Below are 15,636 nucleotides of genomic sequence, written 5' to 3' on the forward strand. Positions count from 1 at the left end.
TCTCTGTTGGTGATGTTGTAAATCTCCTTATATTAAGTACTTTTAATTAGAGGATTTTATATCTAAACCTTTATTATTAAAAATCATATACTGAGTACACGTTGTGTTGATACCATTGGTTGCCACTTGCAGGTAGTTGGCGTGGCGGTAACTGCTTGTAGTCAACAGAGGCTTCAGGTAATGTGCTACACAGCTAGCTAGCGATCAATGTTGCATGCTGTTAATCATAATGCCATTGCTAAGATTTCGTTCATTAGCTAACCAGAGAGCTATATAGTTAAAAGCTCTATTTTCAGACCCTAGTTTAAATTTAACGTAACTAGCTAGCTCCCGAGTGGCGCAGCAGTATAAGGATAATGCTTCTCAGTGCTAGAGGCGTCACTACAGACACTGGTTCGATCCCGGGCTGTATCACAACCGGCCGTGATTGGGAGTCCCATAGGTCGGCGCACAATTGGCCCAGCGTCGCCCCGGTTGGGGGTGGCTTTGGCCTGGGTAGGCCATCATTGTAAAATAAGAATGTGTTCTTAACTGACTTACCTAGTTAAATAAAGGTTAAACTTTTTTTAAAGTTAGCCAACTAACGTTAGCTTGCTTGGTAACATTGGCTGGCTAGTTCACTAGTTCGGCCAAATTGAGCCAAGTTGAAGACGAATAAGTTAGCTTCATAGCTAGTTTTGGAAATAGCTATATAATGCTCTCGGGAATAATGGCAATCTAGCAATGTGATTTAGACAGTGGTTCCCAACCTTTTTCGGTTTCTGTACCACCAACTGAATTTTGCTCAGCCCAGAGTACCCCTGAAGTACCCCCTCACATGAATTTTACCAGTAGGCCTACGGTTTCATGAGTCTTCTCAAGTGCCCCCTGTGGCTAGGGCAAGTACCCCCAAGGGTCGTAGTACCACTGGTTGGGAACCGTACGGTACTAGGGCACCCGCTAGAATCTGAAACAACACCAGTCGTGTCCCTATGCAGCCAGAGAAGTTGCAACATCAGGACCGTGGTGGTAGATAGCAATTTACCACATTCATTTACACATTTGCATGCTTCAACTTTGAAGTGCCAGTATGACAATTTTCAACCGATTGGTTGTTAGAGAGTTGACAGAGGTTTGATTATTGACTATCACCACCTTTCTCATTTCAGCTGCCTGAGCCATGAGTGAGTTTCGGATACACCATGATGTCAATGAGCTGCTCAGTCTGCTTCATGTGCGAGGAGGTGATGGGGCAGAAGTGTTTATTGATCTACTGCAGAAGAACAGGACACCTTACATCACCACAACAGTGTCTGCACACAGTGCAAAGGTGATTGATGGGGAAGTTATTGGCAAATGTTTCATAGGTTTATGATTTTCCTATGCGTTTCCTACAGATGATTACACTTTCATTAAACTTTCAACGTTGATTAAACTTTCATTCACAGGTCAAAATAGCAGAGTATTCAAAGACGCCAGAGGACTTCCTAAGGAAATATGATGAGCTCAAGTCAAAAAATGTCCGCAATCTGGACCCACTGGTCTACCTCCTATCAAAGCTTAGTGAGGATAAAGAGGTAATCACTTACATTTCACATCTAATGTTGTTCAGATGCTGACAACTGCGCTGTTCAAATGTCAAGTACAGTACAATATTATGTTATGTCCCAATAACATTGTGTTGTGCGTTGATTTTCTCCAGATGCTCCAATGTCTGCAACAGAATGCCAAAGAAAGGTCTGAAGCGTCTGCTAATGCGACAACAATTACAACCTTTGCTATCCCTCCAACCAGCACTAAGATGTCAATGCAGGAACTTGAAGAGCTGCGCAAGAAGCTGGGGAACGTCACTGCCAGCTCCAATGTGCCCCAGGTGTGTACTCGTGTCATTTTAAGGTTAATTTTGATTAGGGCCAGGATATTTTCTTCCTGACCAGGAAAGGCCTGATGCCCTATTATAGTCTATTACATATTTTTACTATTACTAGGTCAGGTCATGTATTCAGGAAAAAGTCCTGGCCCGCATGTGACTACCTCAAGTGAGCCGGACCAATTTGTTTTGAAAAGGCTAGAGTTGAATACATCTCGAAGTTCTACTACTTTTCCCCCCATGTTTGCAGTCTGCTGAAGTCACACGAAAGATGCTGAGGGACAGACACAACAAAAAGAACCCCACTCAGCCCAACCCGGTGTTTCCCAATTGGGTGTATGACCGTCCTGCTCTGATTGGGGACTTCATCACCGGTGCCACAGCAGCAGGAGACCCAGCAGTGGCCATTGGTATGAATGCTCCTCATATCTCACTTTGACACATTTTGATTGACTTCATGAAATTCCTGCATTGTTTCACTGACTGACTGAGTGGCTGCTCATTTTCATGTAATAACAAAATGCGTGAAAATGTACCTGGTAGGTTTAGTGGTTATGAGGATGAGCACGCCACAAATAATCTCTTTGGTGTTTTATTATCAGGTACAATGCCCCTGCCAGCCCAGGAGCAGGCGTTGGTTGATGATTTGCTGTTTGTGCTGGTCGGTGTGGACGGCAGAGACATCACGGCCCAGCCTGTCCTCGGGAGGCAGAATCGCTCCTTCATCGTTGACCCAACCCTTGACATGTCCATCAAGGAGCTGGTCAATAGGATACTACCAGTCGCCTCATACTACTCTACTATAACACGGTGAGTGAACTTTAAAAGGGGAATATAGCTGCTTAACTTTGTTTTGTCTCATTTGCTAGACTCAAATGTAGATCCTTACACCATCTGGAGATGTATCAAAGGAAAATGTCTATTGTGTTGTCAAATCATTTGGTTTGTGTTTTCTGGCATGACATTTTGGCTGTGTTATGTCTGGCTGCTAACATTGTTTGTCTGTGTTATGTCTGGCAGCTTCATTGAGGAGAAGTCGTCTTTTGAGTACGGCCAGGTGAACCACGCCCTGACGGCAGCCATGAGGACCCTGATGAAGGAGTACCTGATCCTGGTGACCCAGCTGGAGCACCTCCACAGGCAGGGCATGCTCTCCCTGCAGAAGCTCTGGTTCTACATCCAGCCCACCATGAGGACCATGGAGATCCTAGCCTCCATTGGTAAAGCCTTCATGATCAAACAATAAAACATCTATATATGATCCATATGCATCATATATTCGATCATACAATATAATGTGGTTGGTAGATATATTTGCGTTGCACTTTTGGACACACTTTTGGACATTCAATTGTATTATGCTTAGACTGAACTGTCAGTGGTGTTATGCCGGTCTTGTTTTATGGTCTATGATGATTTGGTGATGGTTGTGTGTATGGTATGGTCATTAAGGTATGTTGTTGCAGACTGCCCAAAGTAAAAAGTACTCATAGTATTAAAAAACATTATCCAAAGGTTATTGATGTTTATTTAATCAGTGGGTTGCATGTTCTGTTTTCAAAGCCTCCTCGGTGGACAAAGGAGACTGCATGGGTGGGTCGACGTTGAGCCTCCTTCACGATCGTACCTTCAACTACACTGGCGACAGTCAGGCCCAGGAACTATGCCTCTACCTCACGAAAGCAGCTAGTGTCCCTTACTTTGAGATACTGGAGAAATGGATCTATAGAGGCATCATCAAGGACCCTTACAGGTACAGTCTTTTGTCGCTCAACTCATTTACCACAATTCTTACATTGAATCACATCAGTACTTTTCTTATGGGTCACAGGCTTGGACATGACTTAAGACACAATTTAGATTTCAGACAATGAGTTAGTTCAGCACATTTTCAGTGATTTATTTTGTCTTCATAGTGAATTCATGGTAGAAGAGCACGAGCTACAGAAAGAGAAGATCCAAGAGGACTACAACGACAAGTATTGGGATCAGCGGTACACAATCGTACAGCACAGAATTCCATCCTTTCTTCAGAAAATGGCAGACAAAATTTTGAGTACAGGTACGACACGTCATACTATTCGGATCAGATTTGTTCCGATCACTTTTTACTGCATCCTGACAATGCCCAGTGCAATTCACTGTGTTCCTGTGAAAAACGAATAGTATCAAGTTCTTGATCATTTGCTGAGTTGTTAGAGTTTGTTTTTCTTCTCGTCCTGTTCTATAGGTAAATATCTCAATGTGGTGAGAGAGTGTGGCCGGGACGTGACTTGTCCGGATGCTAAAGAGGTCCTTTACACTCTGAAGGAGAGAGCCTATGTGGAGCAGATAGAAAAATCCTACTACTACGCCAGTAAGGTCCTCCTAGACTTCCTGATGGAGGAGAAGGAGCTGGTTGCACGCCTTAGGTAAACAACAACAAAACTATAACTAGGTCAATAAAGTCTGATGGGTTTTTCGAATTTGGTATGTTCTGTTGTATGCTAACAGATGTATACTCCTAGGTCAATCAAGCACTACTTCTTGATGGACAAGGGAGATTTCTTTGTCCATTTCATGGACCTGACGGAAGAGGAGCTCAAAAAGCCAGTGGATGACATTGTCCCTCCCCGACTGGAGGCCTTGCTAGAGCTGGCTCTGAGGATGAGTACTGCTAACACAGACCCATTCAAAGATGACCTGAAGGTAAATATGCTAGAGTACCAGTCTGTAATTTATGCTATTTTGATTACAACAGCACTATCTAGTGGTTATTAAGGAGAGGAGCCTAATTCCTTATTCCTTCCGGTTCATGACCTAAAATACATACTGTACACAGTATGTTTTGAAATATTATTTCATGCATGCATTATGATGAATGAATAGGCTCACGTAACCTTCCCAAAATATGTACTTGAAGAAAGTTCTCTTTGTCTGAGCATATAGCTTACAGTACTTGAAGAAAGTTTGAGAGTGACGGTCTGGGTTTGGTAGCGCTCCAGTTCTCCCTGTCATAATAAGCATGACATGGACATCGTATTACAGTATATCCCAGAGAAATATAAGTGCACTCAATGTAAGTAACCTAATGTATGTTCCTTTAACTGTTAACTCAGATTGTATTGTCAGCAATAATCACATGCCCATAGAATTGATTTCTATTCTTTGCACTGAAACCGTCTACCTTAGGAAGAAGCCCACTGTGGGCAGCCCACTCAGTATAATTGGCTCAAATGTAAATGTCACTGACATGTCTACCTCGCATCTGCCTCTCAGAGTAGCACTAAAAACAAGCAAGCAAGCAACCTACCTACATGTACATATTACCTCAATTACCTCAACTAACCTCTACCACCACACATTGACTCGGTACCGGTACCCCCTGTATATAGCCTCCTTATAGTAAAAAACAAAAAAAATGTTTTTATTGTATTAATGTTTTGAGCAAATATTTTCTTACTTAACCAATAATGCAGAGTTTTTTTTTAAGGGCTTGTAAGTAAGCATTTCACTGTAAGGTCTACTACACCTGTTGTATTTGGCGCATGTGACAAATCAAATTTGATTTGAAAAGTACTAAAAATAGCCCATGTTAACATGTATTCTGAGGAACAAGGTTCATGAAATTGACAACTTACTAACATCAGAAAACATTCATATTCTGGCCGTCTCTAAAACACACTTGGATAATTCCTTTAATGCAGTAGTAGCTATACATGGTTAAAGAATATATAGAAAAGAGAGAAATGCAAATGGAGGAGGTGTTGCTATGTATGTCGAGTCATACTCCTGTTGTGCTCCTCTCTCAGCCTCTGTCAGATGATGTAGAAATAATATGGCTACAGGTTCATCTGCCTCCTATTCTCGTAGGAAGTTGCTATAGACCACTGAGTGCTAAAAGTCTGTATTTGGACTAGATGTTTGAAATGCTCAATAATGTATGTGATATCAACAGGTCTATTTTCTGGGTGACCTAAATATTGACTGGTTGTCATCAAGCTGTCAACTCAAAAAGAAGCTTCAATCTGTAACCGATGCCAGCAATCCGGTTCAGGTTATCAGTCAACCTACCAGGGTATTTACAAACAGAATAGGAACTGAATCATCCACGTGTATTGATCAGATCTTTACTAATGCTGCATAAATCTGCTCTAAAGCAATATCCACACCCATCAGATGTAGTGATCATAATATAATAGCCATATCTATAAAAACCAAAGTTCCAAAGACTGGACCTAAAATTGTGTAATGATGATTCCTATGTCGAAGATGTGAAAAATATTTGTTGGTCTGATGTATGTAATGAGGAACAACCTGATGCCACACATGAAGCATTTATGAAACTGCTTCTTCCGGTTTCTAATAGGCATGTGCCCATCAAGAAACTGTTAGAACTACCAAATCCCCATTAATACAGTGCATTCGGAAAGTATTTAGACCTCTTTACTTTTCCCACATTTTGTTACGTTATAGACTTATTCTAAAATAGATTAAATCGTTTTTTCCCCCCTCAATCTACACACAATACCCAATAATGACAAAGCAAAAACAGGTTTTAGACATTTTTGCAAATGTATTAAAACCAAAAAACGGATCACATTTGCATAAGTATTCATACCCTTTACTCAGTACTTTGTTGAAGCACCTTTGGCAGTGACTACAGCCTTGAGTCAATCTATTGTGGGTAGATTGATGACGGGAAAAAATAATTTAATACATTTTAGGATAAGGCTGTAACGTAACAAAAAGTCAAGTTGTCTGAATACTTTCCGAATGCACTGTAGATGATGAATTGAAAAACTGTGTGGCTGAGAGGGATGAGGCAAAGGGAATAGCAAATAAGTCTGCCAACACAGCAGACTGTGAAACACAGTAAATTGAGAAATCACGTAACTAAACAACAACGTAACTAAACAAAAAGCAAAAACTATACTATGGATCAAAGATAAATTAAAATAGCGAATGATAGTAAAAAGCTTAGAAGATGGTGTGTGCCCTCAGGCCTGGAGGGAGGCAAAGGTCATTCCGCTGCTCAAGAATATCAGAGCACCGGTTCAAACAGCCGACCAATCAGCCTGTTACCGACACTTGGCAAACGTTTGGAAAAAAATTGTGTTTGAACAAATACAAACTTATTTGACAGAAAACAAACGACAGACTTTCAGCATGCTTATAAGGAAGGGCACTCAACATGCTCGGGACTGACACAAATGTTTTGTTGAAAGTAATTGATAGAAGATTGTGGGAGCTGTTAGACTTCAGTGCAGCTTTTGAGATCATTGATCATAACCTGTTGCTGAAAAAAACATAGGTGTTATGGATTTGTATCCTTTTACTTATGGATTGAGAGTTGGATTGGTGTACAGCCGGGCAGCCGGCTTTGGCCATTATTGTTTTCCGTTTTTACTAATGACCTTCCACTGACCTTGAATAAAGCCTGTGTGTCAAACTATGTACGCTGACGACTCAACAGTATATATGTTGGCATTTACACAAAAATAAATAAATGTACCCATTAACATTGAGCTCCAGTCAGTTTTAGAATGGGTAACTAGCAATAGGCTGGTGCTAAATATAAAAAGACATCGTTTTTGGGACAAATCACTCGTTCAACCCTAAACCTCATCTAGATCTATTATTGAATAATGTGGCGATTGAGCCAAGATGAGGAGACTAAACTGCTGGGTGTAACCCTAGATAGCAAGCGGTCATGGTCAAAACAACATATCGACTCAATGGTTGCTAAAATGGGAAGAGGTCTGTCCGTGATAAGGCGTTGCTCTGCTTTCTTGACGTCTCAGTCGACCAGACACTTCCTACGGGCCGTTGTTGTGTTGCACCTGGACTACTGCCCAGTTGTGTGGTCGTGCGACATGGGGTAAATTGCAGTTGGTCCAGATCAGAGCAGCACGTACTGCACTTAATGTACAGGGAGCGTGAATGTCAGTAACAATGCATGTCAATCTCTCCTGGCTCAAAAGTTGAGGAGAGATTGACTGCATCACTATTGATCTTTGTGTGAGGTGTTGATGTGTTGAAGGTACCAAACTGTCTGTTCAAGCAGTTGGCCTCAGTGTTATGTATATTATGTTATTATATTATGTATTTTATTTGTGTTGGCTAATTGGGGATCCCAATAAAAAATACGAAATAATACAGCAGCTGGGGACACTGTTGAGTACTTTAAGGAGAACCTAAAGTTATTTATTATCTTGTTATTCAAATGGCGTCATTGCTGTTTACTGCATTAGACCATTTCTTATAGCTGCACCTTAGCACAGTAATAGAAAATTGCTGAAGGGCAGAATCACAATTGTCTATAGGCTATACATATACAAGACTTAAGTTAAACAACTGGTATGTAATATGACTGTTTTGGGAGGGGCTTCACACTAAACCCATCCACCCACCCTCTGTTCCTGTGTCCCAGATTGACTTAATGCCTCATGACGTGATCACCCAGCTGCTGCGGGTGCTGGCCATCGAGACCAAGCAGGAGAAGGCCATCATCAATGCCGACCCCACCGAGGTGGCCCTCAGCGGCCTGGAGGCCTTCTCCTTTGACTACATCGTCAAGTGGCCACTGTCGCTCATTATCAACAGGTAGGTACACCGGGGCTATATCCAAGGCCAGGTCTCCCTTGGGTAAGAGGTCTTCTGACCTCAGTATGACCTGGTTAAAAGAAGGCGAAAAAAGGCTCCTTTGAAGATAGGATAAACCAGGGCGTGCCAAATGCCAATGCTATAATCATGTGTTCTGAACTTGTATATATATATTTTTGTATTTTTCAGGAAAGCGCTGACGAGATACCAAATGCTGTTCCGACACATTTTTTACTGCAAGCATGTCGAGAGGCTGTTGTGCAACGTGTGGATCAGCAACAAAACAGCCAAGCAGTACGCCTTGCACAGGGCCAAGTGGTGAATTGACGAAACTCCTTCAGTTAAACTTCCTTGTTTGTTTCTCTAGTGCCAGCTTCCTAATATCAAGTTCTGATATAAACTATCTGGTTTCCTCCTCCCTGTAGGTTTGCAACAGCGTTTGCCTTGAGACAGCGCATGCTGAACTTTGTACAGAACATCCAGTACTACATGATGTTTGAAGTCATGGAGCCCACCTGGCATATCATGGAGAAGAACTTGAAATCTGTGAGTGGATTGTAACCAAGGCTGCTTTTCACCTTGATAGCATTCAGTGCTATTATGTATTATCCTATAGTTGTTTCTAACATAATTGTTCTGTGCATTTTGTAGTAGTGGCATCCATTACAAATGTCAGCCGTGAGGCTTTACTTTGCTTTGACCCAAGATTGTTGTGGTCAAACGTTTTTTCCAGTCCCAATGACATTTATTTTCATTGCTCCTAATAACTCCATGCTGTGGCTTAGTGCACACTGTTGTAACAGTCCCAAGCCCTGCATTGATCAGGAATGTCTTAATATAGGCCATCTTGTCTTCCCCAGGCCTCCAACATAGACGACGTGCTGTGTCATCACACCAGCTTCCTGGACAACTGCCTGAAGGACTGCATGCTGACCAACCCAGAGCTGCTTAAGATCTTCTCCAAGCTCATGTCCGTGTGTGTCATGTTCACCAACTGCATGCAGGTGCGTGGATGTGGGACGCAACTACAAAACCATGAACGTCAAGGCAGCTTGTTGGAGCTTACATGTAGTGTTTTTGAATGTTTGAATTGACGTGCATCTCATGCCACATTAGATAATCTGACTGCAGTATTATGATATGTAGCCTAATATCTTCACCCCCCCAGTGTGCAGTGTATGACTTCACAGTGTCTCTCACTGGTGATCCTTATTAAATGTGTGCCTACAGTGTATTCGGAAAGTATTCAGACCCCTTGACTTTTTCCTCATTTTGTTAAGTTACATACTTATTCTAATATTGATTAAATTCAATCTTTTCCTCATCAATCTACACACAATACCCCATAATGACAAAGCGAAAACAGGTTATTGGAAATTTTTGCTAATTTATAAAAAAAAAACAGAAGTACCTTATTTACATAAGTATTCAGACCCTTTGCTATGAGATTCGAAATTGAGGTCAGGTGCATCCTGTTTCCGTCGATCATCCTTGAGATGTAACTACAACTTGGAGTCCACCTGTGGTAAATTCAATTGATTGGGCATGATTTGGAAAGGCACACACCTGTCTATATAAGGTCCCACAGTTGACAGTGCATGTCAGAGCAAAAACCAAGCCAAGAGGTTGAAGGAATTGTCCATAGAGCTCTGACACAGGATTGTGTCGAGGCACAGATCTGGGGAAGGGTACCAAAAAAGGTCTGCAGCATTGAAGGTTCCCAAGAACACAGTGGCCTCCATCATTCTTAAATGGAAGAAGTTTTGAATCACCAAGATTCTTCCTAGAGCTGGCGGCATGGCCAAACTGAGCAATCGGTGGAGAAGGGCCTTGGTCAGGGAGGTGATCAAGAACCCGATGGTCACTATGACAAAGCTCCAGAGTTCCTCTGTGGAGTTGGGAGAACCTTCCAGAAGGACAACCATCTCTGCAGCACTCCACCAATGAGGCCTTTATGGTAGAGTGGCCAGACGGACTTCTCAGTAAAAGGCACATGACAGCCTGCTTGGAGTTGCCAAGAGGCACCTAAAGGACTCTCGGACCATGATGAACCAGATTCTCTTGTCTGATGTAACCAAGATTGAACTCTTTGGCCTGAATGCCAAGCGTCACGTCTGGAAGAAACCTGGCACCATCCCTATGGTGAAGCATGGTGGTGACAGCATCATGCTGTGGGGATGTTTTTCAGCGGCAGGGACTGGGAGACTATTTAAGATTGACGGAAAGGTTAACGGAGCAAAGTACAGAGATGCTTGATGAAAACCTGCTCCAGAGCACTCAGGACCTCAGACTGGGGCGAAGGTTCACCTTCCAACAGGTGAACCTTCACCTGTTGGGACAAGTCTCTGAATGTCCTTGAGTGGCCCAGTCAGAGCCCGGACTTGAACCCGATCAAATGCCCCTGGAGAGACCTGAAAATAGCTGTGCAGTGACGCTCCCCATCCAACCTGACAGAGCTTGAGAGGATCTGCAGAGAACAATGGGATAAACTCCCCAAACACCAGTGTGCCAAGCTTGTAGTATCATACCCAAGAAGACTCAGGGTTGTAATCACTGCCAAAGGTGCTTCAACAAAGTACTGAAGAAGGGTATGAATACTTATGTAAATGTGATATTTCAGATTTTTTTTGTTAATACATTTGCAAAAAATTCAGAAAACCAGTTTTTGCTTTGTCATAATCGGGTATTGTGTGTAGATTGATGAGGGGGAAAAAATATTTTATACATTTTAGAATAAGGCTGTAACGTAACAAAATGTGGAAAAAGTCAAGGGGTCTGAATACTTTGTATTTCCTGGTATAGCGCTTCACCCGGAGCATGAAGCTGGACCGGGAGATGAACCGGCTGTCTCTGGAGCATGGCACCATGGAGGGTCCTCCCACCCAGAGCGAACGCACCGAGGAGCAAGAGAAGAAGAGACTCACCTCCAAGGTAACTACACACATACTCACTCATTTACAGCAGATACTCACTAACCAACTTGTAGCAGTGTTTTCAAAGGTTAAACATGTATGAAAATCAGTGTTTTACATGAGTATGTTATATAGAACATAGTATTTGAGACAGAATAGAAATGCTACCTATCAAATATAGCATGATTGATGATGTGAGATGCTATGCTATTCCCCAATCAGCAAGTGTCTTACCTATGTGGTTTCTCACGTTGTCAGTTCCTAGCGGAGCACGTGGACGCCCTGCAGTCAGACGCAGGCTTCGAAGCCACCGTCAGCAAATTCGACAGCAACTTCAGTACACTGCTCCTGGACCTGCTGGACAAGCTCAGCGTCTACAGCACCAACGACTGTGAGCACAGCATGATTAACATCATCTACAGGTGGGTCTACTACTGCACAGCGCCCGGTTTCCGATAGCGATGGAATCTAGACTTAGACGTATTTTGGCCGAAGATGTGACATGCGTTTCGCAAAAACACCCCGCAGAGAGAACGGTTACTAAGTGCGTCGTTGGAGCATGTGTCGATACTGATGATGGGATCGAAAGAAAGATCATCGCTGTGCAGCGCTCGGATCAGCTTTCTCCATTCACGTCGTACCATAACATTTATAATTATTCCACACTACTGACGACAGATCAGCCTAGAGATACATTATCACCCATCGGCTGCAAATATTGAGGCGGCTTATTCTAATGCTTAGCCTACTCTATAATAATGCACTGAATCGTAGATTTGGTACATCATGTTACACATCATGAAATACATTAAGGCAAAAATGACAGGCAGTAGCCTACAATTATGAACATGAAATTGATTTAAATATATAGACCTATATAGCCTACTGTATTTATCTTTTAATGCAGTCATCTCAGTTTTCATTTGAAGCATAATTTTATCCTTCGCTTATTTGTAACAATTGCAAAGACATTGGCAACTTTTTATTTGTAGTAAACTTCGTTCTGAAGTTGTCAGCGGTCACAGAGAGACAGACAGATGAATGTCTTCTATGTTCAGTGGAGATCTGTGTATAAAGTGACGTGGAAGGGCAAAAAATTATCCAACGATGCAATTGCCGTTCTACGAGTGGTCTGAGGCAGTCGGTAAATAACGACTGTTTTCAAGTGCAACTATCAATGGAACTTAGGCTTACGAGTGTTTTTTAACAATGCATCTTTCCTACAACGGTCGAAGATGTAACATGCCTTTTCCAAAATAACATGCAGAGAGAACGGTCACTAAGTGTGTTGTTGGAGCATGTGTCAATACTGATAGGATCGAAAGAAAGGAAGCGCTGCTCTCGGATCAGCTTTCTCCATACAAATCTTTCCTTAACATTAGAATAATTTCACAATACTGACAATGGATCAGCTCCTAGAGAGAGATGACCACCTACGGCTGCAAACGTTCACACTGCTTATTCTAATGCTTACCCTATAAAAATCACAGATTTGGCACATAATTGCGCACGTTAGGCTACTCATCATGAAATATGTAGCCTACAAGTAGCACAATAGAACTCAATTGATTGAACATGAAATGTATTTCAGTATGATTGAAATAGGCCTATAGCTTACTGTTTAATTTAATGCAGTCATCTCAGTTTTGATTTCAATATACTTTGCGTGTTTGTAGAAATTGCAAAGAAGTTGGGAACTTTGTATTTGTCGTCAACTGAAGTTATCGTAAGACTGATAAACCATGTGATTCTATGTTTAGCAGAGATCTTCTGTTTGTAAAGTAACTTGGGAGGGCAAAAAAGCATCTAACGATTCACTTAACTGTTCTACGAGTGATCTGAGGCAGCCGATAGATTACGAGTGTTTTCAAGTGCAACTTTTAACAACTACTGCATGGTTTTGGGAAACAGCTCTGAGATTTAACGATGCTCCTACGAAGGTTCTAACGATGAACTTAAGCCTTAAAGGGAAATGTCTAAATGTTCCAACTTCATATTCATCATCTCCAGCACCACCCCAACATCAACATATCTGAAAATTGCAGTGTTTCTGTGTTTTGTAGTAAAAAAGGTAGAGGAACAGAAGTGTTTCCAAAGGACCTCATCGGTGTGTATAGTGTGATTCTAACCAATTATTGATCCCATTGGAAACACTTATTTTCACATATGTTGATATTGGGATGGTGCTGGAGATGATGAATATGAAGTGACATTTTTTTTTAAATTTCCATTTAAAACTTCTTAGGGATAGACCCCTTTTTTTCAATTTTCACCTAAAATGACATACCCAAATCTAACTGCCTGTAGCTCAGGCCCTGAAGCAAGGATATCCATATTCTTGGTACCATTTGAAAGGAAACACTTTGAAGTTTGTGGAAATGTGAATTGAATGTAGGAGAATATAACACAATAGATCTGGTAGAAGAAAATACAAAGAAGAAACCAACTGTTTTTATTTTTATTCTACCACCATCTTTGAAATGCAACAGAAAGGTCCCACTTCTAGCCATCACTCTGGTTGTAATTCCAATGGTGTCCACAAGATAGCAGCTGTGTATGTGCAAAGTTTCTTGAAGTATGAGCGAACTACATGACATTTAGTGTGAAGTCACCCAGGTACGTTTGGGCAAATCGTGAAGGAGACATTTGCATTCATATTACATTTTTCTGCAAAAATATCATCAAATCTGTATACTTGGACTTTGATTTAGCTTTTCCAGTATTAGTAGCCATATTATAAGTTCAACATTTGCAAAACAACCAGTTTTCATAACTTTGAATATTCTTATAATTTTTGTCCAAAAGGAAAAGGCATGCTGTCGCACAAGGTTAGCAGCTACATTTTGCGACACATACAGGGTTTCCGGATACCACCGTAAATCCCAGCTCATTGGCTATCTAGCTAGCTTTTTTTGACCCCGATTGGTGCTTATTTGACAAAGTTAGAGTCGATCAAGTGAAGACCGCCTGCGTCATCGGCGTGCCATGAAGGCGTCGCTCTCTGACCAAATTTGGTGTCCTATAGGATATACTACACCCCTAATGATATAGTGAAGTCTGGTTACGTTCTAGGATCTCTGAGGAATACATACAAACGTGATTTGACTGGTTGAAACAACGTTTAGGGTTAGATTTTCACAGATTCCTTTCTTTGCAAATTGAACGAGTGGAAATACAAAATCGATAGTGCATGCTATATGGGTCTTTTTAGGATATAAAAAATGATTTTATCTAACAAAACGACACTTCATGTTATCTCTGGGACCCTTTTGGATGATAAATCAGAGCAAGATTTCAGAATGTATGTACACATTTCACCTTCAGAGGTGAATTTATCAAACCTATTGCGGTGAAAAAAGTGTTTTGTTGTTAGGAGCTCTCCTCAAACAATAGCATGGCATTTTTTCGCAGTAATAGCTACTGTAAATTGGGCAGTGCAGTTATATTAACAATAATTTAAGCTTTCAGCCGATATAAGACACTTGACCTCATCGGTGTGCATCGTGTGATTCTAACCAATTATGTTAAGGCATTGCCTACTAATTGTCTAATAATTGGTTGATGCCTTTGGAAAAACACATTTTCACATATGTTGATATTGGGATGGTGCTGGAGATGATGAATATGAAGCTTTTAAAAAAAAAAAAAAAAAATTAAAGCTTGCTTTTGGGGAAAAAGGGCCCAGGATCTGAGTTGGGAACCCCTGGTCTATAGATCTTAGTTAGTTAAATGGATAGGCTTAGCTATAGTTACAATCCTAGTAAAAACTGCTTTGAACTTGATTCCATAGGTTGGATTTCAACGGGTTCTACACAGAGCGCCTTGAGAGGATGGCTATAGAGAGAAGTCAGAAGGCTGCTACATAGCACTGTTTTTATGTGAGTGTTCATGATGGTCACCCACTCTATAAGTATGTATTTCTCCTACTCATGCCCATATAAAAACCAACTTCAAAGACGACATTCCTCTCCACATCAAGCATGAAGCTGTCAAACATAAAGCTGTTTAGTGTTTGATTCAAGAAACTATCACCATAGATTTGACTATACGGCTATATGGTGTTTTCCCCTTTACCTTTTATATGGGCATAGGATTAAATAACCATGAACTGTATGAATTTCTCTCAGAAGAAGTTAAAGAAAACCTGGACCTCTCTATGGGTAACTTCTTTTTTACCTCATGAAAATTGTTTTTGTGTTTTATTGTTCAATAAAAAAATATGAAATGTCCCCAAGCATTCTCTTTTGTGATCTTTGCTTACAGAATTCAACCATTCCTAGGTAACCGTAA

The 15,636-nt window shown here is 41.3% G+C and overlaps 1 protein-coding gene across 2 annotated transcripts; it reads left to right on the forward strand.

Annotated features, from left to right (window-relative positions):
• The first annotated feature begins 86 nt into the window (after positions 1-86).
• On the forward strand, positions 87-15,575 carry LOC120029477 (gamma-tubulin complex component 2-like). Of its 2 annotated transcripts, none has more exons than XM_038974709.1 (18): positions 87-177; positions 1,149-1,309; positions 1,428-1,556; positions 1,682-1,852; positions 2,100-2,259; positions 2,452-2,659; positions 2,870-3,069; positions 3,413-3,602; positions 3,766-3,911; positions 4,080-4,260; positions 4,357-4,537; positions 8,262-8,434; positions 8,624-8,752; positions 8,860-8,980; positions 9,295-9,438; positions 11,237-11,365; positions 11,605-11,768; positions 15,137-15,575. In XM_038974709.1, the coding sequence occupies exons 2-18, from the start codon at positions 1,160-1,162 to the stop codon at positions 15,210-15,212; spliced, it is 2,652 nt and encodes an 883-aa protein (XP_038830637.1). In that variant the 5' UTR covers positions 87-177; positions 1,149-1,159; the 3' UTR covers positions 15,213-15,575. The 2 variants fall into 2 exon arrangements, with proteins under 2 accessions (XP_038830637.1, XP_038830638.1); XM_038974710.1 differs by lacking the exon at positions 87-177 and adding an exon at positions 376-495.
• Positions 15,576-15,636: the final 61 nt, after the last annotated feature.

Source organism: Salvelinus namaycush, chromosome 35 (genome assembly GCF_016432855.1).
Source record: "Salvelinus namaycush isolate Seneca chromosome 35, SaNama_1.0, whole genome shotgun sequence".
NCBI classification, from domain to species: Eukaryota; Metazoa; Chordata; class Actinopteri; order Salmoniformes; family Salmonidae; genus Salvelinus; species Salvelinus namaycush.